Raw genomic sequence first — 26849 nt, 5'->3', positions numbered from 1 at the left:
TGTTGGGCCTAGGCGTCGGCGTGGCCTAGGTGTCGGAGGCACAGGGCAGGGTTGGGCGGCAGCGGGGAGGGTCTGGGTGGCGAAGGTGCGGGGCCAGACGGTGGTGGGGCTGGGAGGCGATGGTGGTGTGATGTTGGGACTGGGAGGCTGCAGCATGGCGAGGGTCATGGAGAGTGTTGTTGGTCTGCTGCGGGAACAAAGAAGGGCTGAAGGGGCAAGAGGATTAGGGTTTGATCGATTAGGCCCACCTGTTAGTGAAGTTATAAGGGTAAACGGGTTTCACAGGTCTGGGTATACTCGTATACTTGTCGAGTAGTATTCTTCGCCAACAAACATATCCACGGGTACCAAATACAACCCATACCCGACCCCATTAGGATATTTGTCCATGATTAAACGGGTAATCGGCTTAAATTGCCAACCCTCGGCGTGATTCGGTAGTGAGTCACCGCCGCCAGCTTGAGGAGCCGATGTCGCAACCCAACTCTCTCTTACCTATTGCACATCGCCGCACCATCGATAAGACACCTCCCTCACGAGCCCATGCCGTCGCCCGACCCGCCTCTGTCACCATCCCGCACTACCTCCCTAGAAATATGCGCTGCCTCGTGGCCTACTCCCCCGTCATGCAGTCACAGGCCTTGCCCCCCCCCCCCCCGGCCGCCAAACCGTCATTGCGGTGCCTTGCCTGGCAATCACAACACGACGCTACCTGTCAATGAAGGTGTCGGTACAATTTAGAAGGAGGAGGAGAAATCTAAGAAAGAGGACAAGGCCGTAGCGGCGGGTGGCAAAGAAGGTGCAGGCGGTGCATTAGCAAGGCCGTGTTCTATCCAGATCTTGGGAATTATTGACATTTCTGCATGTACAACACGCATAGTCAGTAGCATTATTTCCAATTAATGGTAGTGATTGCATTCTTGGGAAGATCATGCAGCACTAGAGTCTCTGCATTGAGGAAAAATTCCAGTGTGGTGGGCGGTGTTGGCGTAGGCTCGTGGAGGAGGCGTCTCGTTGACGATGCAACAATGTGCGGCAAAGAAGATACGGCTGGGTTGTGGCGCTGACTCCTTAGGCTAGTGGCGGCGATTCATTGCCGAATCACGCATGGCCATTCTCCGACGCACTCTAGCACTCGTACCGATTCAAAGAAGACCCATTTACCCCTCCATGGAAGGCTATGTAAATTCCTCAACTAATAGCCCAATTACAAAAATATCCTAACACATCAACGGACACATTTGATCCATACTAGTGCTCCCCTACTAGTAGTACGGTGCCTTTCAAAAGGTAATAGGAAGAAGACCAAATTACTTATCTGAACTATGCCTGTTTATTTTACTCCTCCAAACTTCGAATACCATATCACATAACCCCTTGAGACCGGTTTTACAAGTGGTTTTGCCACTGTGGCTGCCACGCCACCCGATTTTTGCCAACTAGCTGCCATGTCCTCTCTCTCTCTCTCTCTCTCTCTCTCTCTCTGGCCGCGCGAAGGCAACAATGGTCACCTCCTCTCGAGCCCAGTGCACCGCCAGGGAGCTCATCGCAGCATCGGTTGGGTCGGGGTTGGCTTGGAGCAACTCGTCGATGTTGGGAAGCTTCTCGGCAGCAGTAGAGCACGGTGGGGGGGGGGGTCGGGCGTAGGCATAACGGAGCTAGGAAGGGAGTGGGAGCTCGAGAAGCTGCGGATGGAGTTGTAGCGTGCGACAGTGAACTCACACAGGCGCTTAGCGTACGGTGAGCACGATCGGAACCTGGCCAGCGATGAGCTGAATGGCGCGATGACGCTCAGCTCCGGTGGAAGTCCAGGTCGGCGACGGGCCAGAGCCAAGGGGGTCCGCGTTCTAGCTTCTTGGGGTCACAACGGAGGTCTTCGCAGTCTCGGCTCGGACAAAGAGGCGCTGGACTAGGTCGACAGCGGTGAGGTGCTTCACAGCTGGTGACGGACCTTGGCAGCAGAGAAAACGTTGATTCCATCCCGGGTGCCAGTGGACCTACGACGAGAAGTGGTCAAGAGGGTGCCCCATAGAGCGAGGAGTATGTCGGAGAGGGTAATAGGCTGATGGTTCGCCGGAGGAGTTAGAAATCGACGATGACAGCGATATTATCCTAAGGCAAAAGTTAGAGAAGAAGTGCCTCAATCTTGGCCTCTACAGCAAGAGAGCAGGGTTTGAGACTAGGAATGTTCCAGGCAACTCTTCTTGTGGTGACGGCTTCGACAGGAGGAGCTAAGGCGGTGGGCGAGCTCAGCTTGCTGCCATTGCTGCTCTGGCGCAATGGGAAAAAATGATGGCTGAGATAGGGAGCCAAGGGAGCCACGAGCAGTGGAGACATGAACAGGGTAAGGCTTCTCTGCGCGAGAGGACGAGACCAACCTCATCGGCGATGCAAAGCAGCATCAAAAATGCAAAGTGTGCTAAATTTATGATTCTATTTAAAGTTCAAGTAGTTATTCGAACAACAAGCATAGTTAAGGAGCACCATTTGATAGACTGTGTGAGTAATCGTTAATTGTGAACAATTTCGCACTAGATTCTGCACGAGGGCATGCCTTAGTTAAAGAACCAATGAACATTTCAATTTTTTCACTACCCATTCGAATTCCAAAACATACAGACAACTGGAGCAACCTACTGGGTGTGATCATTTACAGGGCGGGGAACACGGCTAGTACAGAGACGAAATAAGGGGCTTATTGCTCGGGTACACTCTTTACAGCAACCTCCCTGCTTTAGGGAATGTGGAGCCAAGTCTTGACTTCAGGTTTAGTTCTCGGAATCCTCTTGTATCTTGAAGAGGAACTGCGGTAGCGAGGCGATGCGAGGGAGGTTCGTCAGCAGCTCTCCGAAGGAGTCCTTTCTGGACATGGCTGGTGGCTCAGTGGCATCTGTAGTTTTCCTCGTTGATGTTGAACTAAATTCTTCGTCAGAACTTTCTGAGGCCTCCACACCAATGCTATCACTGTCATTTGGTTCAGGCTTTGGCTTAGTAGCTGGTGCCGCATCTTTCTGAATCAAACAACAGAGGGAGTCCACCCTTGCCATCAGTGATTTCTCATCAGAGGCAGACACCGGTGGGCCTTGTGCATCGCCGAGAAGGTACTGAGCAATTTCCTCCAGTGTCTCTTTGGTTGGCACCTCATTGTTGGCTAATGCCGGGTTGCCTGAAGTGATCTGCTCTGTGATGCAATTACCTAGATGGTTTACCAAATCATCCACTGACATCGAGGGTCTAAGCCCAGGCACCTTCAATTGACTCCACCAGTGGGGAATATTGAATTCTGGAACTGCACCGTTTACATTTTTGCTGACAGCTTGTACACCTACAGCACCAGCTCCTGTCAAATGCCCATGGGATTAGAAAAGATAATCCAAATGTGCAGATGTATCATGTGAAAGGCCTTGTAATTTGAATTCATCAATGGAGAGGATTAGAACATGTACAGGCTAGCACATCAGCCATATAATATCCGTTATATTGAAACAAGGTAGAAAAATTAAAGCACAACACCATGTATGAGGTAGCCCCGCATATTGGGAGGAGGGAGGCATTTGTACTTAAAGGTACTGACAGCAGAGCAGTAAGGCAACGCCGGAGACTGCAAGAGCAGGGAGGGGCGAAGAAAATGCCATATCATAGGCTTTTAATTACCTGGGCTTACTGTCTGAGGAAGAAATTCTGCTGGCATTCCAATGGAACCATTGGCTTCATTCTTAGCAGACATGGATGAGCCAGTACATGGTGACACAGAACCTGAATACCCAGGTTCATCTTTCAAATTAGTAAAACCAGAGCATTTTGATTCATCCGGATCCTCAAATATTGAGCACCTAGGTTCAAATACTGGAGAGTCCAATATGTCTGGTTGTAGGCTCAATTGGTTTAGCCGCTGATCACACTGAATAAGCTTCTCAAAATTCTTGCTTAACAAGGTTGAACAGCACTGCAGAAAATGTTGCCTGCATATTTTTGGAACAATCAGAATACTGAACAAAAGAGGGGTGGCTGAGTGGGGCTCAGGAACTAATAATATAAATGGCACTCTGTTATAGATGATGGAACACTGAATGGAAACACCCTTCTCATATGAAATTCATTCTAATTGTGAAAACTGAATAAGTGAAAAGTGCTTGACCTGTGCATACTTGCTTGACCACCGGTGAAATCTGAGGTAGCCTGCCACAATGTGTGTTTTCTTGGCTGAGGATCTGTCTCTTTAAAGAACAGAGGTGGTCTGGCCAACTTCAGAAAAAGGAAAACCTCTCAGAATAGTGAAGTAAGAAACCCAAAAAGAAAACATCTTCCAGACAAACGTACCACCACGTCCAAGGTTCCTTGCCCATTTTCAGGGCAAGTTGCCTTTAAAGCAGTAATATCTGACCACTGAATTTCTATCTTACTCTTAAGACCGCCTTCCAGAACTTCCCACACAAGCTTATGCTTTGCGAAGTAACACTTTGCCACCAAATCACCTTCATATCGTGATATGTACTGCTCATAGATAAGTTTAATTAGACCATTTTAAGGCCAAGGTTTGTTCAGGTGAACAATTATATGAACTACTGGATATGCTAAACATGCAGAATTTGGCTTCTGGGTTCTGCAGCAGCAGCAGCAGCAGCAGCAACAACAACAACAACAAACTGAGAAGCTCGGAAAACATAGAAGATGCATTGATGTTGCACTAACACTTCATACTACAACACAGCATCAGCGTTATAATTACATGAATATTAGCTTCAAGTTGTACAGACAAAATAATCACGATGATGATTTACAACATCAAGAGTATTTAACAATAAACATATTGGCTGTATCTCAACAAAGCATCACCATTCACCAGCATTGCATCTTCCATGTGAATATAGTACTTTTCTTGTTAAAACAAGTAAAGAAGGCAGAAAAAGAAGGGATAAATAAACCAAATTGAGGTTCTGGCAGTGCTGCCCAAAAAAATTCAGGAAACATCAATTTCCTCACCTCCCAGGTACCAATTCTTAATATACTTGCAGGAAAATTTGAAGCTTTTAGCCGTTCGCCTGCTGCTGACACACCAGATTTCATCTCTTTCTTCTTGGAAGGTTCAGAAATGTCGTTGTCCATAGAAGATTGCCCTGCATTGGATGCTTGAGAAAGCCTCATCTCAATCAAATCCAAGAGAGATGGGCTTTTTTTCAACCGCAGACCCAACGGGCTAGGTTCATCAAGTACATTGTTGTACATATCCTGAAAATGTTCACATCAACATAAGAACTATGAGCCTCAAAGCTGGCCATTCCACAGTTATATCTGCATAATCATATTTTATTGTTTAACCTTTAATTAGACAACCAAAGAAGGACAATATCACAAACACCTCAAAATTGTATTTGACAAGCAAGCATGTGTCCATATAAATATCTAGGAACAAAAAATGTTCCGCTCCTTTTTGTTCACATAGCTATTTTTATTTTCTTGTCATTCCCACTGGCATCATATATTTTGAACATACAGCAAGTGTTATTGCACCCAGATAAAGTATAATGACTTGCATGTTGGCCAGACAATGGGACAAAATCCTATATAAATGAAACCTAACTTGGTGCACAGAGTACACATACACTGCACTGCTACCGACTTCCGTCCGCTAAACCCACTGAGTGTTGATGATATCCACGTTTATGTGACAAGATGATAGTAGCGAATTCCAATCATATATTTGTTCCATGACTGGACTTATTAATTGAACAGCATAGTAGGATAAGACTCCATGAGCATGGTTCAACTATTGTTATGGTAGGATATGACTCCATAAGCATGGTTCAGCTATTGTTACTTCTGGTTGCTCTAGAACATTAGAAAGCATGCGCATGAAAGTAAATATGACCTATTGAGTTATGTGGATCACAGAGGATTCCTGTTCGAAATCGGGTGAAAATAAATTAACAGGTGTTTGCAACGAACTGCAGCTCCCAGGAAGGAAGCTGTCAACTTGTCTCGCTCAGGCACTCAAAACAGTACACAGGACGTATGCTACTGCGATTGTTCATGCCAAATACATGTTAACCGGATTCACTTAGCAAGATTAAACTACATCACGCAATTGCACAGATCCTGAAAACATTCTCCAAGCTGTAAGTAAGAACCTGGACAGATTGCAGAACAGTAAAGCAATGTCCATGACTAGACGTTTATCATCAACAAAATGTCACTGGCAAAAAATATCGAACCTACAAATGTAGCCTCATCCGCCTTTCAATCACACAATACTAGAAGCCCATGAGTAGCATATCATGGAGATGCTTTTCCAGCCCAGTCATAAGCGCCACCAACCCAGGAGCAGCCGAGCAGGGGGTGACCAATAAAATATCCTACTAAATAACCATAGTAATTAAGAAAAACCCATTCAAACCACACAGAACTCAACGCTCCCCGTTCCTGGTTCTTCTGTAGCTGGATTTCGCAAAGAACACCTGATTTCTCATTAAAGTTGCATAGAAACTCTAAACAACATCAGCTCTACGATTCCCATCCACACAGTTATATTAGTCCACGAGCATCACCCTCCGTCGCAGCCACCTCTACTCCTCTAGTCCTCAAGCATGACGGTGATTCGGATCGAACGCGTGAAATTACACAACTAAACTCTTCTGTTCCCCAAAAACACACGGCGCTAAACCAGCCAGCAAAGCACAAAATCCTACCAAAACTCCCCCGCTCCGTACCAAACATGACAAACCCAACGCGCTATTCAGCTCAGCCCCAATCGAACGCATCAAATTGCGGACAAAAATATGACACCGCCGGATCTACCTGCTGCTGCTGCGGAGGTGTAGGCGGCGGCTGAACCGCCTTGGCGCGCTTGCTGAGCGGACCGCGCTCGTCGGCCCCAAACTCCTCTGCCTCCAGCTTCACGGTCGCCGCCCCCGCGTGCCGCGCCGGAGCCATGGCCGGCTCCGCGTGCCGCTTCCCCGAGCTCGGCAGCTGCACCATGGGGAACGCCGGAACCCTAACCCTAGCACCGCGGCCGATCAACACGAAGGCCGAATCGAACCGGGGAGGCGAAGAGGAAGGCGAATCGAAGGGTTCGATGAAGGAAGGGAGGCGACTCGAAGGATTCGAGGAAGGGAGCGCGAAGGCGGAAGGGGAAGGGGGGAGCTTTGGCCTCTTGGGGAGGAGAAGGGCCAGAAATAGTCGTGCTCACCCGAGCCGGCGCTGGTCTATGACCAGTGGGGTAGAGTCGGGCCCCATGCGTCAGCGACAGGTGGTGATGCACCGGTGTGGAGAAAGTGGCGGGGTCACTGGAAGCCTGAAGCACGGCTGTCAGCGGCGCACGGCGATGACAGGCGGGGGCCACGTGGTGGAACCGGATGTTTTGCTCGGTTGGCTCTATTCACACGAGCGCTCAGCATGACTCGTCTTGCCGCCTTCACGTGGAAAATGCTTCCCATTCACCGGTAAACTAGTACTCTTCCGTTTAGGAATATAAGAATAAGATGTATTTTATTTTAGTTCGATCTTTAAAGTTAGATTTTAATTATTATTTTTATAAAACATATAATTTATATTTAGAAAATTAATATAATGTAAAAGTGTTTTAAAATATAAATATAATTATATAATTTTTATATATTAAACATATTTATAATTTGATTAATTGTTGATTAAAATATATAAAATTTGATTTTTTTTAAAACAAAATATGTCTTATATTTTTTATCAGAAGTAATAGTGCTATAGTAAAAGTAGGATCAAGAACAAGGTACTGGGACTGGAAAGTCAAACACAACGAATTTTTCAAGGTGTTTTTTAAGAATTTTTTAGTTGTATTTTGAAGGATTGGTCAACTCTAGAGGTGCCAATAGGTGAACCGCAGAGGGTCCTTTGACTCTCTTTAGTTCATTTCTTTGTATAAAAAATTCACAAAATAGATAAGAAGGTGAGTTTTTAGTTCATTTGTAGCAAACTAAATAGCATAGAGGGTCGATACTCTTGCACCCCTAGTCAACTCAGTGACATTTCTTCTCGATTAAACAACGTCAATCTATATAAAATTTGTCTTTCCAAACATTGAAAGGAGTGCCAGTTGGTTGAAAAAATAGTCTGCTTTTAATGATTTCCAAACCAATGTTGCGATACATAATGGTGACGACGCGCTAAACTATGACAACCAGGAGCGAAGCTAGAATTAACGCCATGGTGATGCACGTTGGCTTAGCATAGCAGCTTTTTAGTACACATAGTTAAATTTGGTGGTACATAAGAGGTAAAAATAATATCCTAATAACTGAAAATCGTTAGGATCTTAGTGCCGATGCAATCAGGTGGGCTCACCTAGTTTCGCTCCTAATGATAACTGATATAAATTTGCAAGGAAGAATAAAAAATACCCTTTGCGAATTTCACTCAAATCTTGCCACCCTACTGTAAATGAATAGATTTCTTTTTAGTCACTTTGATTTTAAGTTTCCTTCTTATAATTGTCGTTATTATAAAATTCTACCTACTATTTCAGCTTGCCTTGGTCCCTCTCCTCCCCCCTCCACATGCACACAAAAAATGCTCTTGAACTCATCTAACATAGAGGAGATGAATTGAGTCCTAATTAAAACTAATTTAACTGAACTCTGGAATAAGTAAATAATCTTATACTAGATGAATAGTAAATCAATTATAATCACTAAATTTAATAGAATGCTAAGTAAGAAAAAATATATAAGTTACAACAAGAAACGAATAGTAGAACATTAGCGCAAGAAAGTAAATGATCAAAGTAAATACGAGAAAGTAAAGAAATAAGCAAGAAGATATCGATTTTTTTTCGAGGTATCGAAAAGTTGGCACTCCCCCCTAATCCTTATTAGAGCATCCACTAAGTATATCACTCCTCTTCAAGTCATCAAGACTTAAGTGCTCGCTAGTGATACTCATTTCTCTATCTCCAGATTAGCGGGCTTCAAACCAAACACAAAACTTTCTTTTGGGGCTCCTACAAGAACTCCAAATACTAGCCAAGTGTTACTAGCCACTAAGAGTAACAAGTCAATAGCTTCACTTGACCCAAATAAAACCTAGACTGCAGTTAGATGCACACTTGCTACTCTCTTTATACTAATGATGTCCCTAATCTTAAATTAAAAACTTTACAAATTACTATAGTACACTCCCTTGCTTCTTAATCTCACACTAAGTGTTTCAGCTCTTCTGAATCACAAGGTTACCCAAGGTTATGAAATGAGGGCGTGTATATAGGCTAAACTAGTCGTTGTCTAATCACCCATATTTTTCGTGAACACCAAATGATTTGGTGTGAACCGTCCACCTAAAACTAGCCGTTACTGCACTAAATACTTCGGTGAAGCCTCCGATACATACGTCGGACCATCTGATGTGTATGAGTCCAACTTCCATTTAACCGAAAGAAATTCCTCTGGACTTTACTTCGACGACGCCTCCCATATATGCGCCAGACCATCCAGCGTGTATAAGTTCATTTTCCACTTAATAGAAAAACCTTTTGAACTTTACTCCGACGAAGCATCCGATGTATACTCTAGACTATACGGCATGTATAAACTTGAATTCTATTTTCTAAAAATACTCTGACGTAGCCAACTTACTAGGTCAGATCATCTGTTGTGCACAAAAGCACCGAGATAAAAGCTCTGACGTGTATAAACGCATTAGCATCAGACCATCCAGCGTATAGAGTTTTTCCAGAACTTTTCAATTCAAAATTCTTTAAGTTCTAACTTCACTTCAAGTCATCTATGGGCTTCTCTGAGCTACCTAGTGCTAGAATTTCATAAGTGTGCATCCAACCTATTCTAGATTCAACTAGCTCAATCTACTACTCGTAATCCCTCTTTATAGTACGATCAACGAACAAAAGAGAGCTTATGTTAAATGTGATTCATCTTCTTTTAACACTTAGAACTAGAAAATCCTTAATTTTGACGTTCACATTATTTGATCATTCATCCAATCAATTAAGGAACCAAGATCGTCGAACAACATTGTGAACTAATCATTTAATTATCCTTCCAACAAATTTGTTACTCATAATAATATGATTGTCATTAATCACCGAAACACTTACTACTTACCTAAGGACATATATACTAAAATCCTCCCTTTTTAGTGATTGATAAATACACCTGTAGCATCTAGGTCCCTAAGTAAGTGGTAAATGTTTCGGTGACTAATGACAACTATGTCATTGTGATTAACAATTTATTTTGAAGGGAATCAAAAATTTAGTTCACAGTGATAATTGGGTATGCTTGGTTCCTAAAGCGATTATATGGACGATCAAAGAACATGTGTATCAAGATTAAGGATCTTCTAGTTTTAAATGTCAAAGGAGATAAATAATACTTAGAGTAGTATAGGTCTATTTCCTTAGTCTTTTGACCGTACTATAAAGAAGGACTAAGAGTAGTAGTTTGATCTAATGAGTCTAGACTTGGTTTAATGCACACTTATAAAATTCTAGCACTATGTAGCTCAGAAAAGCCCATGATTGAGATGTCGAGAAGTTGGAGCTCAAGAAAATTAAACTGGATGAGCTCAGAGTCTTCTTAGTTCATCGGATGATCCGATCTTGTGAAGCTTATTCTCATCAGATCATGTTGTTATCAAGTCAGAAAACACATTTCATACACAGGATGGCCCAGTGTTTAGTGATTAGAGGTGTCTCGGTGAGCTTTTAGAGTTCTTGTGAGAGCCCCAGGACAAGTTATGTACTTAGTTTGATACCTGCCAATTCGGAGATGAAGAAGTGGCAATCATGAGGGAGCAATTGAGTCTTGATGACTCAAGAGGGAGCGATATCTTTGGTGTATGCTCCAACGAGGACTAGAGAGGAATGTCAAGTCCTCAATACCTCAGCGAAAAAATTCGGTGTTCTCTTGTCCATCTCTTTACTATTTCGTAATTTAATTTGAGTATCTATATTCTTATAAGCTTTCAATTCTGCATTTTTTTGGTGTCTTTGCTTGCTTGTTTTGTTGCTTTCTCCTAGTTTGATCATGTAGTCGCATGTTCTTTCTTCTAGACTAAGGTTGCTATTTGTTCTAGATTACGGTAGAGATTTTTAATTGTCCAATTCACCCCCTCTTAGCTCATTCGATCCTTTCAACTATTATACTAGGCATACAATGGCATATAACAATAAGTAAGGAAAAGCCCAGTACTGGAATAACCTATTATGCTAATTTGAAATAGAATTAAACTAAGCATGAATTAAACCACAATAATATGGCAATCGAAATACAACAAAAGAGATAACCAAAAGACTTATCATTACATAAAAAATCATAAAGATCCAACATACTCGTAAGCTCCACCTATCTGTACTCTCACTCCCCCTAAATCAACTCCCCCTTTGACATTAAAGCACCGAAAAAGAAGTCATCTAAGCAACCGAGGCTAGAAAGATGGGAAAAACTCTAAAGGAAATGTAGGAGTCATGTTGCATGTGAACTTAAAGATTAAAACTATAAATTTGCTAGGACATTAAGCATAAATATTAATTAAGCACACTTATAGAGTTATATGTTCACATTGAGTGCAAACATCATTCTCAAAGAGTGATATCCTCTTTTGTAATTTTACTACCAAATGCACACACAATACAAAACAAATACAAAAAGGTAGACATCAGTGCAAGATATAAGACAAATGAATACATAACATAAAACAAATCTATCTTGTCATATTACTTTGTTTCTCAAACTTATTCATGGTGAACTCAACTACATACCTTGAGTGAAGCGAGGGAGCCACCAACTCAAGCAAAACTCATATTCATCACTATCTTGAGATGATTAGATAAGCACATATATGAAATGCATCTATATGACAAGACATCATATACTAGGTGTATACTTTAGATATCTAAAGATCATCTTAACCGTGCTAAGATAAGACTACTTAGGATTAGCTTGAAAATTAACGCACATGCATATACAAAACATAATATCGGACCAAAATACTACACATAGTTGGATGACATCTCACTACATCGAGATAGGTCTCATGTGCTAACCGATTGCAGTTACAAGTCTAAAGATGTTAATCTAAGGCTCGGAGGGCAATGATGAAATAACAAGTGATGATAATAGTTATGTCAAGAATGAGATCTAAGGCTCGGAGGGCAATGATGAAATAACAAGTGATGATAATAGTTATGTTAAGAATGAGTCACACAAGCACATCGCATCGAACCCAAAATCACAAGCTATCTTCCATGTCAGATGATAAAAAAAGTCTAAATCAACCTGTCACAAGGCTCGGAGGGGGCAAAATCAAACAAATGCAAAATAGAAAGTGGGTATTTGCAACAAAATAGGTTATAGGGGGGAACTCAAATTCAAAGTGGTTTTTTGGGTGGTTTTTGCAATTTTTCCAGTTGTAAATGAATGAATTAACAAATGTGAACATCTAAACAAATATCTTTGAAGAGATGTCATTTTTTCTAAATTGTAACTATCTGCTCGTGTACAAAAGAAAATCTCCGTATGTGATCTGTCAAATATCAACTTCTGTTGGCAAGCAGTGAAGCTTCATCATCATCTTGTTCTACATCAGGGCCCTCCCGATTCTCGGAATCTTGGAGAGATTTGTCAGGGAAAGAGCCCCTGTCCACACAAAGAGAGGTTAACTCGACATTCTCCATTTGGTGAGCTTCATCGTCACCATCCTCATTCAGCAAATCAGATGGAAGAAGATTGGAATTTGGATAACTTCTGGGCACCAAAGCCAACAGTGACAGTGGTAGTAACCTCATCGCGTTTCGAATTAAAATCGCTGCCCAGAGGTTCTTGAATTCTGTTCTTGTGATTTTCAACAAATGAAGGATCAATCCACCAACCCATGATCCAGTTAACGAGCCAATGTTGTCAATGGACATGAGCAATGCGTAGAATGTGCCCTCAATGCCAGGGGGGCAAAGCTTTGAGCTGAGCACCAAAAGAGGCATCCATTTGATACGGTTGATCATTTTGGAGACCCCCTCGTCGATCACAGCAAAGTAGTAGTCAGGTATCCCCATTTTCAGATTTAGACGAAGCACCAACATCAGATCAAGCATTCCCGACAAGCTTAGCAACAACTGACTAGAAAAAAGAAGGTTGCGGAATGAGTGATCCTTAAGAATGTTTTGATATAGTATGACCCCGACAAGAGAACCAATTGACCCAATTGCGAACATAAAGCCAATGAATCCCTGGTAAAGTAACAAACAGTTAGTTTGATTACGCGACAAGAACTAGCGATTTTCAGAAGTAGTCATGACATATTTGCAAAAGAGGTGTGCCATTTGAAACGTGTCAAATACAGAAATATTTTCAACTGCAAGAGTTATTTCCATGCAAACATGGAAGCCACAATCCATAACAAGCTGTCGAGCATGCATCATAGCCAAAAGATTTCTAGATGTACCTCAGAAAAAGATGGCCCTGCACTTCGGTCTGTGTACCAGAAGAACATTCCTTCTTGAATGTCCACACTCAAAGCAAGTGACATGTACATGTAAACACATGGGCGCCATACTTCAGGACATTTTAAGGCCGTTAACATTTTTCCACTTGCTTCTACAAATTTCTTGTGGGCCTATTTTGTGATATCAGAGATGGGAAAAAATAGCCTAAAAAATAGCGTAGAAAGAGAAAACAACAACAATTCTTCTAACCTGCTCGTATGGAAAGTTGGGGATATGGACCTCCTTTAGCAGTGTTCCAGCTAAAATTACCAAGGCAGAAGGTATAGTTAACAGGCCAAGGGCACCCTTGAGAAAGAGTGAAAGACAGTATTTATCTATTATCAGATAACAGCACCATCTGGCTTTCAAAAAGATATATATCTGAGGATTCAAAGTAATGACAATCGACAGTTTAATTTATATTGACGAGTCACAGGAGCAAGAGAAGCAGCACAAGTCCAGTGAACTGATTGTTAATGCACAACAAGAATATATCTGTTCTAAGTACTTTAAACTAGAATAATACGATGATATTCAACGGTTCTTCTAATTGTGGTGATCAATGCAGATCGATGAAAAGTATGAAGCTTGAACAAATAATTATCAGCGTTGAACTGATGATAATACTCACTTGAGCTCCTATTGCACGAACAAGGAAACCACTTGTTGAGAACCCAATAAGGCCTCCAACAGATGCACAGAATCCATTTAAGCTTATCATGTCAGCAGCAAGATGAGGGTACATTATACTGTTTTCAGCCACGCAAGCATCTATAGTAACATCAGCTATCGCCACACTAGCACTTCCAGTCATCAACGCCAACAATGCAAGCAATGCATGAAGCTTGCTGTGGAGAGAGATTATAAGCATTGCAATCACTCCGATGAAGCCTGTATGTTCCTCGGGAAACAAGGAGGGGAGAAAATAAGCAAAACTTCCGTATGCTGATACCAAATGACAGGAAATCTCATATAGAGGGACTAGTAGTAAAAGTGCCACTGTTGCAGGAATTGGCAATGTGTTTGGCTTATGCAGCAAAGCTTGTTTAAAATAAATGAACCTACTTAACCACATTGAGTCCTTCCTACTGGCTGTTGGTCAAAATTTGCACTCCTCCGTGGCTCCATATTTTGCTAGTGACTCAGAATCGCAACATGGTGAAGGTGAACTCAATGGTAAACAAGTTTGTTTTCTGATTTAGCTTGACACATACTAAGATGCAAAGTCAACTAGTAGCTAGACGCAAAGAATTATCAGCGATTCGGCCCTATGTGAGCCATAGGCATGTTTGATGCTCATCGCCATCAGCACACTTCGGCACTATTTTTTCAGCACCAAGTCATCAAGCTTTTACTAGCACTACATTTCAGACAGATATTTTTCAGTTTTGCAGTTCCTAGTTTTGCAGTTTTGCATTCCAGAAAGCAGGCACAGCCACAACCGTAACGAAAACCAACACAACCCAGAAGCAATGCTCCTCACCTGCAAGAATAAAGTACGGCCGGCGCCGGTAGCCGACCACGGGGAGCACGTCGGTGAGCAGGCCCCAGAGCGGCTTGACCATCCAGGGGATGGACGTGACGCCCTGGTACACCTGCGCCGCCGACGGCTGCACCCGCTGCACGTCCTTCCAGTAGTAGTCGGATGCGACGCGCGTGATGCCGCCGCCGAGCCCCTGGCTGATGCCGTACGTGGCCACCACGCCAAACACGAAGCTCCAGTGCAGCTCCCTGGCCAGCATCCGGAACCACGCCGCCGGCGAAAGCGGCCTGCCGGGGCCGTCCTCCGCCCCCTTCGACGGCGACCCCGGAGCCGCTTCGATGAGGACATTGGTTTCTCTCTCCTTGTCCTCGTCGAGGTCTGGGGGCGGTTGCGGCGACATTTTCTTGGTCGCTTGTGCTGTCGCGCAAGATCTCCAAAGGCCACCAGGAGATTGCGCGCTGAAGACTGGATTTTTCACTGGGCTTTGCTGAACTTGTCCATCCTGAATCTGGAGAGTGGATGCTCCAAGAACAGATTTGGGGTTTCTTGAATCCTAATCGCTGTGGAAAACAACAAGAAGATCGGAGCGGGGAGAGGTAGGTTCGTCTGTATCGATCCAAAAGTCTTTAAAAAAAATCGAGGGGGTGTCAGGCTATTTGCAAAGATATCAAATCAAAAGGTCTGCTTGAACCTTTTGGTACGATTGGAACGAAAAAATTTCGGCAAAAATTGCACAAAAAAATGGCAAGGAAAAAAATGGCAGCCGAGCGGTGCCCAGTTGCTTCAAAAAATACCGCTCGACATCCAGATATGAATGGAGGTAATAACCTACAGACATTAGGTACAAGTGAACTATAAACAAGAACAGCGTGAGAAAAGAAAAATGGCGGAGAAGCAGAGGCTAGCCGTTTGACATTTTTTTCCTTAAAAATTCGGAGCTCGCTCGCTAGCTGAAACCAGAGGACAAGCAGTCGCTGTCATGCGGGGCCCATTTGGCGGGGCCCATTGTTCTCGGTGGCTTGTTCCGTTGGGTGCTGTGTTACGTACTTACGTGACGCGAGCAAGGCTACAAATCGCCGTTAACGACGATTCTACCCGCACTGTTTTTATAAACCAAACAATTACCAATCAAATTTAAATTTAAAAATTTAAAATTCGATTGATTTCTACTGAATTACTGTGCGGTTACCACGGTAACAATAGTTACTATAGGAAACCGATAATCGTTTGCAAAACGGTAACTAAAACCCTGACGCAAGGGCGAAGTAGTTCGGACCTGAATGATAGCTAGGTGTTTAAGAATAAAGGATTAAATATTTATATAAAAATATAATTTTTAATGTAAATGAAAACTACGAATATTTAGATGCAATTAATTATTTTATTAGCATTAGAATAAGCAATATCGCTTAAGTAACCATATCACCCCTGTCTAAGCATTTGTGCTAATACGGTTGAGAAAAAAATTCTATTTTTTTATAAACGCCTTATATAAATACTCCATATTGTACATACTCTTAAACAAATTGATTTGATAAGATAGAGTAGTAGACGCATCAGTTGCAAAGCTTCTAGCCCACATCACTGACGGGATAGCGATATTTTCCTCGGGCCCACTTGATAGTGAGACGAATGATCGAGTCTTCAATCAGTTTCGGAAACGGTTCTTCTCGGTGACATGGGGAAAACGTTGTGGGCATGCATCACTTGTACACTTAAAGAGTAAAATCCAATCCATGATAATGGGAGCTCTGCTCGAACAACAGCATGGAATATTTGCTTCAAAGCTTAAAAGAGAACTCAAGCATCACAGTGGAGCAACTGAATTCCAGCAAAGAGGATAGCCTCCAACCAAGATGTTAAGCTTATGCTTTTTTAATGATAGAAATATAACTTCTGACTTATATACTAACAAAACATCAAGACGTCACCAACTTAGGGTTATGTCACCGTGGATCATGGTTACCGACGTTGAGCACCCTAGATCTAGCAACATACGTCAGTAGATGATATAATAAAGTGATCCCATGGATGTTGGTGTTGAGGTCACCCATATGATGCACATGATGTAGCTAGTGAATGGGAAGAGGCAAGAGTGGTAGGGCGTAGAGTGGAATGTATTGTCAATGGTGATGATTTGAATCATCACTTCAGAATACCTAAATGTCAATCTCAGTTGTTACCCATGTGGCATAATTTAGACATGACAATTATATAATCATTGTAAATGTCACACTCTAAATTATCACGTGTTAGTCTTCTTTTCCCCCTTCTTTCAACTAAATCGATGCTTGGGACATCGTCTTTAGGTCTTGGTTACATCTCCATGAACTTATCACGTCCCATTGCACTGTTGATCACCAACGATACAAAAGCTGGTCAATAAGAAATAAAAAAGTGGTCAAGATTGGGTACAAAATGTCACCAACTAGATTCAAGTGACGATGTAGTGATTTGTTGGATGTTATATTTTACTTAAGCAGTTGTCTTTGTTGAATGGATTACTTGTGTTACATGGTGGGGTGCAAATTAGTTTCTATTTTAGATGACTTCAATGATGACTTCAATAAACTTAACAATGGCTTTTTTAAACAACAGTGAACCCCGAAACCTACATAGAGTCTAAACCTGAAATTGAAATTTGAAATGTATTGAAGCATGACAAAGCGTGAGAGCTAAAACCTAATATTTGCGTGTAAATGAGATTTGAAAGGCGAAATACCAAAAAATATGTGAAAGCATCAGGTTCAGAATGCCAAATATACATTTTAAACCCAGATTTCACCAAAACTTACTTGAAAACGGAGTTTTGAGCTTAAATTCTGCTAAAGCAACAAAAAGTCTACAATCGAGAGCCGGAACCAGCATGCCAGAGATATTAAGCTTGAAACCTTATACTTGAAGAGTCCAATGCCTTTGGGAAGGGTTTCCCAACATAAAAGGTGACTTCTAAATTAGATTTGCTTATTCATAAATATGTTTTTCTTCTCTTGTGTGCATCACTTGGTACAAATCAAATATAAAATATGCTCTTTCTCGGCTAAAAAAATGCTCTTTCTGAACAAGGCGACCAAATTTCTATAACTTTTTTTAAGCCAGATCCCTTTTATCCGAAGCTTTCTTTGGAAGCTATTTAATGGAGGTGTATGACGCCGAGTTCGAATCCCGGCGGGCTCGGCCACTCCTTGTGGCTTCGCCAATCGGGCCCCATACGCGTTCGACAAATTTCTATAACTAAAGGTCCAAAGCGCAAAAGTACCAAAACTGCATTGCGAATGGGCGCCAAACCGCGCAAACCCTAACTTCGTTCACTCTCATCAGGCCCCTCCATTTGAAATCAACTCCCCCCCACCCCTACTCCGCCTCCCTCCCCGCCTCCGGCGAGAGACCCGAAATGGATCTCTCCGCCACCCCGTCCAGATCCAAATCCAAGCCCAGATCCTCGCCAGCGAAGCCCGTCGCTGCCTCCGCCGAGGCCCAGATGGACCTCTGCACCCCGTCCAAGCCCACGCCCGGAAGGAAGCGCAAATCGGCGACCTCGCCGCCGCCGGTGTCTCCGGCGACCCCATCCACCGTCCGCCGCTCCCGCCGCCTTCTCGATACTCCCACCAAGGCCGCCCCGGAAGTGCCGGTGATGGCTACGCCGACCCCTACCTCCAAGGGCAAGCGGGCCGCACCGTCGCCCAAAACCCCTGCCCAGCGTGAGCCCAAGCGGCAGAGGCGTCAGCAGAAGAAGAGGGCGTACTACCGGAAGGTGGTGTACGACGGCGGGGAGTTCGACGTCGGGGATGACGTGTACGTGAAGCGGCGGGAGGCGGCGGAGTCGGACGCGGAGGATCCCGAGAACGAGGAGTGCCGCGTGTGCTTCCGCGCCGGCGGCGGGGTGATGGTGGAGTGCGACGTGTGCCTTGGTGGGTTCCACCTGCGGTGCGTGCGCCCGCCGCTTCGGCGGGTGCCGGAGGGGGACTGGGCGTGCCCGTACTGCGATGCGGAGCGCGCCGGGAAGGCGGTCGAGCGGCCTAAGCCGCCTGAGGGGAAGCGCATTGTCAGGACCGCCAAGGAGAAACTGCTATCCAGCGATTTGTGGGCTGCACGCATCGAGAGGTCAGTGAGGGTTGGGCATTGCAGTGGCTTTCGTTGTTCGTGTGGTGAAACACACAGTTCTATAAATTGGCTGAGTGTTGGTTTTTTTCTTGAGCCGTGTGAATTGGTAACAGTTAGTCACATTTCGAATTGGAAAAGAGGATAGCTCTAAAAGACTTATTGTTACTGATGTGATAGCTCTGAAAGACTACTGGTTACTGCTCACCGACTTACAGATGTGATAGCTCTAAAAGACTTATTGTTACTGATGCTTTATGCTAGAATATATTGTGCAACAGTTTTTCCTACTCATGATTTAGGTTTGCTATGCTAGGCGATGCATATTCTACATTTGTTCTAACAATTGGGTTTAGGTGCACGGTTTTGTGTGTCTGGTTCCTTTTTTCCCAACAGAAAAGTGATTTGGGGTGGTAGAAGTTTCTGAATATATCTCTAGTTATCTAGATATACTTCTTGTTACAATAATACTACTAGTTCTATGCTATTATTTGAAGATAAAAATTTCTGTGCTGTTTATGAGTTTACTACTTAACAATGCTGCTGACTACAACAGTTTATGGAGGGAGCCAGATGGCACGTTCTGGGCAAAGGTAAGGTGGTACATTATCCCTGAAGAGACTGCAGCAGGAAGGCAGCCACATAATTTATGGAGAGAGCTATATCATACCAATGATTTTGCAGATATTGAGGTGATCATTGTGTTCTGTGTGTATTGTTGGCTCCTTCACAACTTTTTGTTTGATTGTCCGTTTGTAGTTTTAAGTTCTATGTGTAATTGTGTTTATGTCTTCTGCAGATGGAAACAATCCTTAGACATTGTTACGTAATGAGCCCCAAAGATTTCAGGGGTGCTAATAATGAAGGAGATGATATATTCTATTGTGAATATGAGTATGATATACATTGGCATAATTTTAAGCGTTTGGCGGATATTGATGATGAACCTGAGGTAGATGTTCAGAAACTTTTGAGATGCAAAATTCTGTTCTTAGAAGCTAGGACTACCATTGCGGCATAGCCAGTGACCAAGCTTATTTCTGCTCTTTTTGTAGACAAAGGAAGACCCGAGTGACGAGCCTTACAATGCCGGTAATGATTATAACAGTGAGACTGATGAAGACTCCTCAGAATATGATGAGGAGGATGAACCAACATCATGTAGCTCTGCCAGAAGGAATCAATCGCATGAATTGGCGGCGGTACTAACCCTTCTTCTCTCTCCTTATCTGCTATTTTGCATTGCTTTTACTGAAACAACATATTTATTCATAGAATTCAAGGAAAGGGAGGATATATGGCCTGCAAAAAATAGGGATACGGAAAATTCCTGAGCATGTTCGGCGCCACCAAAAGACTGAGCTGGAGAAGGCGAAAGCAACCCTGTTATTGGCAACTCTTCCTAAGTCATTGCCTTGCAGGGATAAGTATGTTTGTTCACCTTACTGAATGTTTCGCTTGCTTCTTACAAAAAGCGCTACTCAGATGAAATCTTATGTCAGGGAAATGGAGGAGATATCTACATTTGTGAAGGATGCAATTTGCAAGGACCAATGTCTCGGACAGTGCCTTTACATCCATGGTGTACCTGGTACTGGCAAGGTAACAAACCATGTTTGACTGCCTACTTTTATGGTTTCATTTCATCTGCTGTGGCTAAATGTTGAACCAAATCTTCTTCATCTGTTTTATGGACCTACAGACTATGAGTGTACTTGCAGTTATGAGGAAGCTGAGATCTGAATATGATTCTGGATCTCTGAGGCCGTATTGTTTTATAGAAATTAATGGTCTTAAATTAGCTTCTCCAGAGAATATCTACAAGGTACTTCTGTTTCAATGACCTACTGATTAACCTGCCCTACTCAAATGTACCAGACACATAGCCTCAGAAAAGAATTGTAATGGGCTTATCTTTTCAAAATATGCAGGTTATATATGAACAGTTGAGTGGGAATAGGGTTGGGTGGAAAAAGGCTCTTCATTATTTAACAGAGCACTTTTCAGGTGGCGCTAAAATTGGAAAGCAAGCAAACCGGCCAATTGTTTTGCTCATCGATGAGCTTGATCTTCTTTTGACAAGAAACCAATCAGTAATAATTTCAAGCCAAATCTATAAAGTATCTGTATAGTTCTGTAGATTTTTTTGTGGAAAACGAATTAAAAGAAGTTGTTTGGTATTTCCATTTGTTTGACTTCCTGATTGTTATGTTTTACATGTGCATATTATTTGACACTTTAACTATTTTCTTGTCAGGTGCTGTATAACATTCTTGATTGGCCTACCAAACCAAATTCAAACCTAGTTGTTATAGGTAACTATTCTTTTGTTTTGACATGTTATTTCATTCTTGCATTTTAGTTACTCTTTGGCTGTTTATTAATGAATGCAGGTATAGCAAACACAATGGATCTTCCAGAAAAGTTATTGCCTCGTATATCAAGTCGGATGGGTATCCAACGACTGTGTTTTGGCCCATACAACTATCGGCAACTGCAGGAAATTATAACAAGCCGTCTAAAGGGTATTGATGCCTTTGAAGAACAGGCTATTGAATTTGCTTCCAGAAAGGTTTGGCTTGCAGTACCATGTGTATATATTTGTCATCATGCCTTTTCATCCATCACTGTTACTGTATCCACCACTCAATCAATTATGAGGTTTGCCGAGAGCCCTAGCAGCAGGTGTTTCGGCAACACATGCGTGCAGTAGCAGCAAAGGCATGAACCAGGAGTCCCATGCTGGGGGGACAGCAAGGAGTCCAATGTTGGCTGTTGTGGACTCGTACTGGGGAGCAATGAAGAGGTGTGATAGAAGAGCCCAGCCAGGAATGGGCTTCGGCTAAAGGGTGTCCAGTTAGTAGATAGAGTTCCGTAGGATTAGGAAGTCAATTATCTTAGAGAAAGGACAATGTCATACAAAGCGGTTCAAGCCGGCTAAGAGAGGTGGTCAGCTAGCCGAATAGGGAAGATGAGGTGATAAGTCCACGTTATGGTAGATTAAATTGAAGTCATGATAGGTGTAATAGGCATCAAAAGTCAAGTAGTATTCTAAAAGAGATTGTATCACTGAGTCTAGCAAAAAAAAGTCTGGAGGAAACAAGAAATTAGAAATGGCTGGTGATTCATATTCCGAACTAATTGGTCTGATTAGTTTCTCTCTCCTGTGAAGATTAGACTATCTTCTAATGTAATGTTAGCATGGACTTTCATTCAGTTGATTAGAGTGCCTTTGCATGCAGGTAGCTGCTATGTCAGGTGATGCTAGGCGTGCCTTAGAAATTTGTAGACGGGCAGCGGAGTTCGCAGACTACCGTATCAAACAGTCTCAACAGTCTGGACAGACTTCCTTTTCTGCAAATAAAGGTACTGTCCACATATGTATTGGAACCACTAATTCACTAAAAAGGGAGTTTACTCTGGATTATTCTATCTTTATGCTTATATTCAACTAGACTATCAGTACAGATGCACCCTTTGATATGGTTTTATGACTCAATTCCAAGCTGTATATAGTCCATTTAACATGAATCTAATACTTGTAGGAGATGGTGTTGTTTGCATGGGTGATATTGAAGCTGCTATTCAGGAAGTCTTTCAGGCACCACATATTCAAGTAAGTGGACAATGGTTGCCTCTTATACGAGCCTGTATGACTTGCTGGCTTTTCTGTGTAGTATGGAATTTCCTCAGTCAGGGTAACCACATGTATTAGCTTGCCTAAGAAGATTAATTACTAACGTCAGTTGATCATCCAAATTGACATCAATTGTAACTTTCCAACATTTTCAATTACAGGTGATGAAGAATTGCCCGAAGTTTGGAAAAGTTATATTGGTTGCTATGGTTCATGAATTGTACAGAAGTGGACTAGGTGAAGTAATGTTTGATAAGGTGAGCACAGATTTTGGTGTTCTTAGCTCCTATGTTGTTTTTTAGCATCGTGGGTATAAATAAAAAGTTACCTGGTAGAGCCTAGGCATGGAATGGTGTTCAAGTGACTAGTATGTCACGGGTGGCCGAGGCTTAGGGACTCGGTGCCCAGGTATTGTGATCTTGGCCCAAATCTAATACTTAGGGTCAGGGATGAAGTCTCTTACCTTGGCCCATCAATTTGCAGGGTCGATTGTGTCCAGCACTGTCTCTTGCACATATTGATGATGAATCCAATCGGTAATTTGTCATCTTGGGATATTCCAAATGTGATCAACTTGTCAAATTGGTTTTCCTATTGTACACAACCTGTGTTCACTACATAAATGCAGCCAACCACAATCTTTTAAAAATAGTGAAGTAGTAAGACCTCAGATGTCATGTGCAGCGGTGCCAGTACTGTACTTGTGGCTTAGAGATAAACCTCTTCGTCTATCCATTAGTTATTTGGTTTATTTACTGGTAGAATCAGTTAGAGATAGGATAAGATTTGTTATCAATTCGAGATGAGATTATATTAGATTTATTAGTGCTGTGTGATGCCTATAAAAGGCAGCCCGCATAGTATCATTCACTAAGCGAGAAGAATGAAACTCTAGTCCCTTGTCTCAAGTCTCCCTCATCTAGTCTCTCCCATCCCATGCAGCCGCGGCCGCCCAGCTCCTCCTGGCAGTGTTTACAAATACTTTAACATGTATGACTTAGTTCCATTGATCAGTGTAGTAGCCTGTGGGCCTAAATCATGCAATTGGTAGTCATTGATTTGAGTTTTTCATGTGCACTGGGCTTGAGACAAGCAGTTGCATGCTTGCTCTGCAAGTTTCAGGTGGCAAGATGTTAACAATGCTGCTCTTGCTTATGTCATCCCAGTCTGGAAATTAGTACAATTACCCATATTATTAGTATAGGTGCTTCTGAAATAGAAATCTAATGGGATCTTTTGTTTTAATCGTGCAGCTAGCAACGACTGTTCTCTCCTGGTGCCACGCCAATAGAGAACTATTGCCTGGATACGATACTCTCCTGAAAATCTGGTACTCTAATCCAATCTAATACATATTTTGTAATGCATGAAACCAGACTAACATTGCGTTCACATACAATTGACTCCTTGAGTTCATGTACTCATCATGTGTAATGTGGATAGTGGTGATATTGCCTTTGCTTCAGTATGCCATTGCAAATGTAGTTGCATTGCTATGTTCTTGTTCCAAATTCTAAGAGAAGTTACAGAGTTGTTAGCAGGGGAATTTCATTTAGAATATGTATCACTGGAGATATCATTTCCTTATAATTTTGGAGTAAATATTATTGCAAGCAGAGAAATTATATGTACTAATGCATGTTCTGATATAAAGTGATGTGAAAATATTAGCCTGTCTTCCAATTGAATTGTTTTTGCTTCCTTCCAGCTTTCCTGTGTCAAAATTTCGAGCATGTGAAGTTATTTGTGTGGAATTGGTAAAATTGGGTCATGCATTTTTGTGCTAAATGTTAGCCGGATACTAGAATTACATTGGTGCTATGTTTCTTTTTAGTACTTTAGATTTGTATGCCTTAATATAGCTATGTAGATAATTATTCAAGGTAGTTAAAGTTGATCCAGTTAGGCTTGAGTTTTTTCTATACTTATAGCAGTTACCGCTTTTAGTTACCTTGGAATTGTTGGTCCACATTCTGTATAGTTCTTGGACTTTTTTCATTTGTGGCGCTTTTACCTTTTCTGATTAGATAAAACCGTTTCCTGCCAACGTTTCTTATTGCTGTTCCCTTCACTTCTGAATTCTGCTACTTTTATTTATGATTGCTTTGATATGTTTTGGTGATCTAAAGCAATAAGTTTAAACATGTTCCACTGGCAGCTGCAAGCTTGGTGAAAGCAAGATCATCCTCTGTGAAGAAGGTAGTAAGCACAAGTTGCAGAAGCTGCAGCTAAATTATCCCAGGTCAGCTTGTCAAACTGCATTTAGAGCTTTCAAAGCAAAATCGATTATCTGTTTAAACCTATTATCTCCCCCTCATGCTCTAATACTTCGTTTTCTTGGTTGCAGTGACGATGTAACCTTTGCCCTCAAGGAATCCCCAGATCTTCCTTGGCTGTCCAAGTACTTGTGAAGCTCGTATTGCTGTAATCTTATTTCCCGGCATCGTGTTGCATTTCTGTTCTCTCGGGGAGCAGCAACACTTACCACTTCGTCCGCAGTAAGTTCATGTGCCCTGTTTCTTGCATTGCTGATGTTTGATGGCCTTCTTGTTCCCTAATCTTGAACACATCTTCTGCAGAACCTTGGAATTATACAGATCCATTGATGATCTCATGCATATTTTAGCCTCTGATCTGCCAATGAACTGGCGAAGGATGTTGCTGCACCGAGAGCATCTCATGCAATTCCGTAGCACGCACCTGGATTGTAACTTGTAAGAATGTGAAGAAACTTGTACGTCTGGATTTTCACCGCATTTGAAGTATGTTGTTTTATGGCATTGAACGTCTGGATTTTTGCCGCATTTGAAGTATGTTGTTTTATGGCCTTGAATCTCCTCGCGCTGATCCAACTGATTTGGAGCTCCACCATTTGAAACTATGAACTGTGTATTGTGAGATTGTTTTAGGCTAAAAGCATTGAGAAATCAGAGATGTACTCTTTTGCCGGTTCGGATGAGACGGCTATGGAAATCTTGTTTCCTTTTTTTTCTCCCTCTAAGCTGAAAACTGCTGAAGTGGCGGTGACCTTCGGAATTCGGTTCTTTAATTGTAGTTATCAGTTTGCTTATTGGTCATCTTCATTGAAAATAAAGAGACTTTTGGCTAGCTTATTTGGCTTTCTATTAATTAGTTCTTTTTTACGATGCAGCTCTTTTTTTTTCTTTTCTTATCGATCATTCTTACAGACTTTGCATATATAGACATGTGTGAGGAACGTTGTTTGATATATATTTTTAAGAAATGTTTTGTTTTAGTAATATATATATGTATGTGTGTGTGGATTTGTCAGTGTTATGTTGCATGTGAGTTTGAAAAAAGATTCAGTTTACAACAATTATATCTTTGACTAAACTATGCAAAGAAATATTATACTTGTAGATGTTATTATTATATGATTTTATCGGTGTATTTTTCAGTGAATGTTTATATCTTTTTCATCCTAATAACAAGATGCTCTCTTAATAAAAAGTAATGAGCTGCTAATGACCTGACTTTTTTACTTTTATATTAAACGAGTCAAACGACCTTAGCTCAAACAAACCTAGCTGACTCTTTATCAAACCCTATTGCACGTTTTGAATCCCGATCTTCAGTCGGAAGAGGAAAGATAACTAGGGCACGTAAGGCTTCGTCAATTACAACCACACTGGACGCCATGGATGACGACTTCCACCAAGTGCCAGGTGTTATAGAGTAGGTTAACAATGATTTGAACTGACTATTTTCATTCATTGATGATTGATATATATACATGTTCAAGAGATGTCCGTTCGGGAGATATTTCTTCCGAACGGACAACTAGCAATTGTATAGCAGTTGTCAAGCTAAGATCATTCTATTTCTAACACTTCTCCTTGATCGATGCCGGTACATGTACATATATAATTCATCTTGAAAGCTCCTCCAAAAATCCTGTGAAAAAAATATGAGGGGAGTAACAATGATATGCTGTAAAAACTCTTTTAAAACCTAGTGAAAAAAAGAAGGAGAAAAATGATACAACATATATTGATTATTATCTCTTTGATAACTCATACGAGAAAACTTTGTAAAACGAAAAACTCATAAGCGAGTTTAGAGAACAATAGATATGTCTTGTATGCCTCTTTTAAAAACCTTAGTAGGGAAAATAAGAGGTATAACTTATGATTTTGTGTTGA

General features: G+C 42.0%; 3 protein-coding genes and 1 non-coding gene across 8 annotated transcripts; 2 read left to right on the top strand and 2 right to left on the bottom strand.

The window, feature by feature from the left end:
* Positions 1-2564: 2564 nt before the first annotated feature.
* On the bottom strand, positions 2565-7154 carry LOC133930725 (uncharacterized). 4 transcript variants are annotated; one of them, XM_062377443.1, is made up of 6 exons: positions 6796-7154; positions 4984-5229; positions 4321-4494; positions 4139-4245; positions 3655-3962; positions 2565-3325 (listed from the first exon to the last, which is right to left on the bottom strand). In XM_062377443.1, exons 1-6 carry the CDS (start codon positions 6973-6975, stop codon positions 2769-2771), a joined length of 1572 nt encoding a protein of 523 aa, XP_062233427.1. In that variant the 5' UTR covers positions 6976-7154; the 3' UTR covers positions 2565-2768. The 4 variants fall into 4 exon arrangements, with proteins under 4 accessions (XP_062233427.1, XP_062233426.1, XP_062233430.1 ...); XM_062377442.1 differs by having other exon boundaries at positions 2565-3340; positions 6796-7153; XM_062377446.1 differs by lacking the exon at positions 6796-7154 and adding an exon at positions 6217-6789 and having other exon boundaries at positions 2565-3340.
* A 5281-nt stretch (positions 7155-12435) lies between these two features.
* LOC133930723 (probable folate-biopterin transporter 2) lies at positions 12436-15883 on the bottom strand. Of its 2 annotated transcripts, XM_062377440.1 has the most exons (5): positions 14949-15883; positions 14097-14356; positions 13676-13771; positions 13426-13596; positions 12436-13210 (listed from the first exon to the last, which is right to left on the bottom strand). In XM_062377440.1, exons 1-5 carry the CDS (start codon positions 15346-15348, stop codon positions 12521-12523), a joined length of 1617 nt encoding a protein of 538 aa, XP_062233424.1. In that variant the 5' UTR covers positions 15349-15883; the 3' UTR covers positions 12436-12520. The 2 variants fall into 2 exon arrangements, with proteins under 2 accessions (XP_062233424.1, XP_062233425.1); XM_062377441.1 differs by lacking the exons at positions 13426-13596; positions 13676-13771.
* Positions 15884-18228: 2345 nt separating this feature from the next.
* On the top strand, positions 18229-25659 carry LOC133930722 (origin of replication complex subunit 1). Its single transcript, XM_062377439.1, has 17 exons — positions 18229-19052; positions 19606-19741; positions 19849-20001; positions 20105-20251; positions 20325-20476; positions 20552-20651; positions 20752-20874; positions 20981-21142; positions 21307-21364; positions 21443-21621; positions 22292-22415; positions 22595-22665; positions 22848-22943; positions 23940-24016; positions 24845-24928; positions 25034-25184; positions 25266-25659. Exons 1-16 carry the CDS (start codon positions 18343-18345, stop codon positions 25095-25097), a joined length of 2436 nt encoding a protein of 811 aa, XP_062233423.1. The 5' UTR covers positions 18229-18342; the 3' UTR covers positions 25098-25184; positions 25266-25659.
* Positions 19909-19986, top strand: LOC133883798 (small nucleolar RNA snoR28). Its single transcript, XR_009903005.1, has one exon. It is a non-coding gene; the product is annotated as a small nucleolar RNA snoR28 (small nucleolar RNA).
* Positions 25660-26849: the final 1190 nt, after the last annotated feature.

The sequence above is a fragment of the Phragmites australis genome, chromosome 10, assembly GCF_958298935.1.
Source record: "Phragmites australis chromosome 10, lpPhrAust1.1, whole genome shotgun sequence".
Lineage (NCBI taxonomy): Eukaryota > Viridiplantae > Streptophyta > Magnoliopsida > Poales > Poaceae > Phragmites > Phragmites australis.
Note: the sequence above shows the minus strand (reverse complement) of the source record. Positions and strands in the feature narration are given on the sequence as shown.